Raw genomic sequence first — 5,070 nt, 5'->3', positions numbered from 1 at the left:
CATGCTGATGTGCCCCTGCGCCTGGGCCCGTCCCATGGGCCGTGAGAAATCTGTACTCCCGCTGCGCTCCATGCGCCTGAGAGGGCCAGCAAGTGCCCGGGCCCTGCAGAGCTCAGGGACACTTTTCTGGCCCTTCCAGGAGTTCAATCTCCCGGCCGGTAACAATGTGACCTCAGGTCTGGCCTGACTGTGACTAGTGTGGGGCCAAGGTATCAACTTCCTCCCTAGCGATGGCTCTGGAGCGGCGGGCAGCAGAGCTGCGGGGGGCAGGATCCCTGGTTCCTTTGAAATGAGCTAGGGCTGGAAATCAGCAACTAAAGGGAGCTCCATTTCTGGGGAGAGATGCCCCTGAGTTCCTGGAGCCTGGCTCCTCCGGCTCCTTCCAAACAGTCCCCACTGATACCTGTGAGAGCAGCCCCAGGCCGGCAAGAGAGGGCTCTTGTGTGTTGGGATTCGGCAAATCAGTGTAGAACTGCACGTCTCTCCCCTGATCGCAAGGGAACTCACAGGTTCATTTTGCACTGACACAGGAGTTGGGAGCTGGCCGGGACAGCGACTGCTCAGCATGGTGGGTTTCAATAGCACCAGCTTCCACCCTGCGACATTCCAGCTGACCGGGTTCCCAGGCCAGGAGGCGGCTTACCACTGGATCGCCGTCCCCTTCCTTGTGTTATACGTCACTGCCATGGTGGGGAATTGCCTTGTTCTCTGCATTGTCTGGGCAGACCGGCGTCTCCACCAGCCCATGTATCTGTTCCTTTGCATGTTGGCAGTCAATGATCTCGGGATGTCTCTGTCAACCCTGCCCACTGTGCTCGGCACCTTCCTCTTCCATTTCACAGACATCGCTTTCGATGCCTGTCTGGCCCAGATGGCTTTCATTCACTTTTTTTCCCACATGGAATCTGCGATTTTAGTGGCCATGGCGTTCGATCGCTTGGTGGCCATCTGTAACCCGCTGCGCTACGCGGCCATCCTGACCCACCCCAGGATCGTGAGAATCGGGCTGGCTGTTGTGGTTAGAAACTTCAGCGTGATGTTTCCAGTTCCCTTTCTCATTAAACGCTTGCCGTTCTGTCGCTCCAATGCCCTCTCCCACACCTACTGTCTGCACCCTGACGTGATGAAGCTGGCATGTGCGGATATCTCAGTCAATAATATCTATGGCTTATTTGCTGTTCTCTTTGTCTTCGGAGTAGACCTGTTGCTTATTTCCATCTCCTACGTTGTAATTGTGACGACCATCTTCAATATAGCCTCTGGGCGGGAACGCCTCAAGGCCCTGAACACCTGCGTCTCCCATGTCTGTGCTGTGCTAATCTACTTCATTCCAATGATCGCAGTCTCTGTCATACACAGGTATGGCAGGAACACCCCTCACGTGGTCCATGCCCTAATGTCCACTTTTTACCTCTTCGTACCCCCTGTGTTAAACCCCATCATTTATACTATAAAAACCAAGGAGATTCGAAAATGCATCCTCAAAATGTTCTCTAGGTGACTGGGTGTGGGATGGTTTCTTGATGTAACTCTCTTTGGTTTGTAAGTACATGGATGGATGGGTAGATGGGAGAAATAGGATGGATGGATGGATGGATAGGAGAAATAGGGTGATGGATGAGAGAGGGAGGGAGGGATGGAGGGATGGATGGATGGGAGAAGTAGGGTGATGGATGAGAGATAGCTGGATGGAGGGATGGCTGGCTGGATGGGAGAAATGGGCTGATGGATGGATGGATGTTTTCAAGATATTGAAGTCACTAATAATTCGGGGGTCTTCTGTTCTGGGGCATCTCACTGAAGATACTGCACAGGACCTGGTTTTTTAAAGGGCTGGATTTTGGTTCTCCGAGAACTGGCACATGAAGACATCTCGGTTTAGGCATCTACACACTGAAGCCACCAAAATCTCTAGTCCCCTTTCATATGTAGGACATTCCTTGTGTGTCAGGTGTCTGGCTGATCATGCAAAAAGAGACGACACCAACTCTGACATGAGGTGGGTGAACTGTGGCCTTCTGGGAGATGCTTTGTCTCTTATTCATTCTTTATGCACAATTCTTTGTGTGAGGCAGACGGTGCCCAGCGTGAATGTCCTCTGTATCACAGCTGCACACTCGGTAGCTGGAGCGAGGGGAGATTGCAAATGACTGATAAATAAAAGCCATGCAAACCCGACACACGACCTCGAGAGCCGTTCCAGCAGCCGATCGTACGTGGGATTTCCTCCAGCAGCTCGGGCGTCAGCTCAGAGTTGCTCCTCCGTAACTTTCCGTCTGCCCCTGGCCGGCTGCCATCTCACCTCCCCCCGGTGTTAATGACACAGCTCTCAGGGCCAGACTGGGGCTGCTCCGTGCGCAAGGATGAACATGGGACCCCGCTCCCCGGCAGGCTCAGCGTGCTGGAGAGCTGGCAGGCCAGTGCCAAGCCCTGCGGGCCTCTTGGGCGCTGCCCTGGTGCAGATCCAAGGGAGGGTGGGAGGCATATGCCAGCGGGGATGTCCAGCCTGGCTGAGGGGGTGTGAGAGCGAAACCCTGCCCGGGGTCGCACTGCCAGGGCCCCTCTCTGGCCCCGCGCTCGCCCCTGGCTCACACAGACCTCAGAGGGCTAGAAAGGTTTAAGGGAGGAACTAGCGGTGCCTCTGGAGAGCTGGGCACGGGGAGGTTTTGGGGCAGTTTCTTTGCCGGAGACGCAGGGCACAGGACAGGGAGCCCAGGGAGCAGGGTTCTGCTCTACCAGTGACGCTTTGTGACTGTAGCAGGGTCTCTCTCTTGCTTGCTCCTGTTTGTGTTTCATAGAATCATAGAATAATAGGACTGGAAGGGACCTCGAGAGGTCATCGAGTCCAGCCCCCCGCCCTCAAGGCAGGACCAAGCTCCACCTACACCATCCCTGACAGATGTCTATCTAACCTGTTCTTAAATATCTCCAGAGAGGGAGATTCCACCACCTCCCTTGGCAATTTATTCCAATATTTGACCACCCTGACAGTTAGGAATTTTTTCCTAATGTCCAATCTAAACCTCCCCTGCTGCACTTTAAGCCCATTACTCCTTGTCCTGTCCTCAGAAACCAAGAGGAACAAATTTTCGCCTTCCTCCTTGTGACACCCTTTTAGATATTTGAAAACCGCTATCATGTCCCCCCTTAATCTTCTTTTTTCCAAACTAAACAAGCCCAGTTCATGAAGCCTGGCTTCATAGGTCATGTTCTCTAGACCTTTAATCATTCTTGTCGCTCTTCTCTGTACCCTTTCCAATTTCTCCACATCTTTCTTGAAATGTGGCGCCCAGAACTGGACACAGTACTCCAGCTGGGGCCTAACTAGTGCAGAGTAGAGCGGCAGAATGACTTCACGAGTTTTGCTTACAACACACCTGTTGATACAACCTAGAATCATATTTGCTTTTTTTGCAACAGCATCACACTGTTGACTCATATTCAACTTGTGGTCCACTATGACCCCTAGATCCCTTTCCGCCATGCTCCTTCCTAGACAGTCGCTTCCCATCTTGTATGTATGGAACTGATTGTTCCTTCCTAAGTGGAGCACTTTGCATTTCTCTTTATTAAACCTCATCCTGTTTACCTCTGACCATTTCTCTAACTTGCTAAGGTCATTTTGAATTATGTCCCTATCCTCCAAAGAAGTCGCAACCCCACCCAGTTTGGTATCATCTGCAAACTTAATAAGAGTACTCTCTATCCCAATATCTACATCATTGATGAAGATATTGAATAGTACGGGTCCCAAAACAGACCCTTGAGGAACTCCACTTGTTATCCCTTTCCAGCAGGATTTAGAACCGTTAACAACAACTCTCTGACTACGGTTATCCAGCCAATTATGCACCCACCTTATCGTGGCCCTATCTAAGTTATATTTGCCTAGTTTATCAATAAGAATATCATGCGAGACCGTATCAAATGCCTTACTAAAGTCTAGGTATATGACATCCACCGCTTCTCCCTTATCCACAAGGCTCGTTATCTTATCAAAGAAAGCTATCAGATTAGTTTGGCATGACTTGTTCTTCACAAACCCATGCTGGCTATTCCCTATCACTTTATTACTTTCCAAGTGTTTGCATACGATTTCCTTAATTACCTGCTCCATTATCTTCCCTGGGACAGACGTTAAACTGACCGGTCTATAATTTCCTGGGTTGTTCTTATTCCCCTTTTTATAGATGGGCACAATATTTGCCCTTTTCCAGTCTTCTGGAATCTCCCCTGTCTGCCATGATTTTTCAAAGATCATAGCTAAAGGCTCAGATACCTCCTCTATCAGCTCCTTGAGTATCCTGGGATGCATTTCATCAGGACCTGGTGACTTGCTGACATCTAACTTTCCTAAGTGATTTTTAACTTGTTCTTTGTGTATCCTATCTTCTAAACTTACCCTCTCTCTGCTTGTATTCACTACGTTAGGCACACCTCCAGACTTCTCGGTGAAGACCGAAACAAAGAAGTCATTGAGCATCTCCGCCATTTCCAAGTTCCCTGTTACTGCTTCTCCCTCCTCACTAAGCAGTGGGCCTACCCTGTCCTTAGTCTTCCTCTTCCTTTTAATGTATTTATAAAAGGTCTTCTTGTTTCCCTTTATGCCTGTAGCTAGTTTGATCTCATTTTGTGCCTTTGCCTTTCTAATCTTGCCCCTGCATTCCCGTGTTGCTTGCCTATATTCATCCTTTGTTAGTTGTCCTAGTTTCCATTTTTTATATGACTCCTTTTTTATTTTGAGATCATGCAAGATCTCCTTGTTAAGCCAAGCTGGTCTTTTGCCATATTTTCTATCTTTCCTACACAGCGGAATTGTTTGCTTTTGGGCCCTTAACAACGTCCCTTTGAAATACTTCCAACTCTCCTCAGTTGTTTTTCCCTTCAGTCTTGCTTCCCATGGGACCTTACCTACAAGTTCTCTGAGCTTATCAAAATCTGCCTTCCTGAAATCCATAACCTCAATTGTGCTGGTCTCCCTTCTACCTTTCCTTAAGATCATGAACTCTATTATTTCATGATCACTGTCCCCTATACTGTCTTCCACTTTCAAGTTCTCAACTAGTTCCT

At 49.3% G+C, this 5,070-nt stretch overlaps 1 protein-coding gene across 1 annotated transcript; it reads left to right on the top strand.

Moving 5' to 3' along the window:
• Positions 1–565: 565 nt before the first annotated feature.
• On the top strand, positions 566–1,501 carry LOC102448071 (olfactory receptor 51I1-like). The gene has a single exon (XM_014571426.3). It carries the CDS (start codon positions 566–568, stop codon positions 1,499–1,501), a length of 936 nt encoding a protein of 311 aa, XP_014426912.3.
• Positions 1,502–5,070: the final 3,569 nt, after the last annotated feature.

Source organism: Pelodiscus sinensis, chromosome 1, assembly GCF_052426305.1.
Source record: "Pelodiscus sinensis isolate ZL-2025 chromosome 1, ASM5242630v1, whole genome shotgun sequence".
NCBI lineage: Eukaryota > Metazoa > Chordata > Testudines > Trionychidae > Pelodiscus > Pelodiscus sinensis.
The sequence above is the reverse complement of the archived record's forward strand: the minus strand, read 5'-3'. Positions and strand labels throughout refer to the sequence as shown.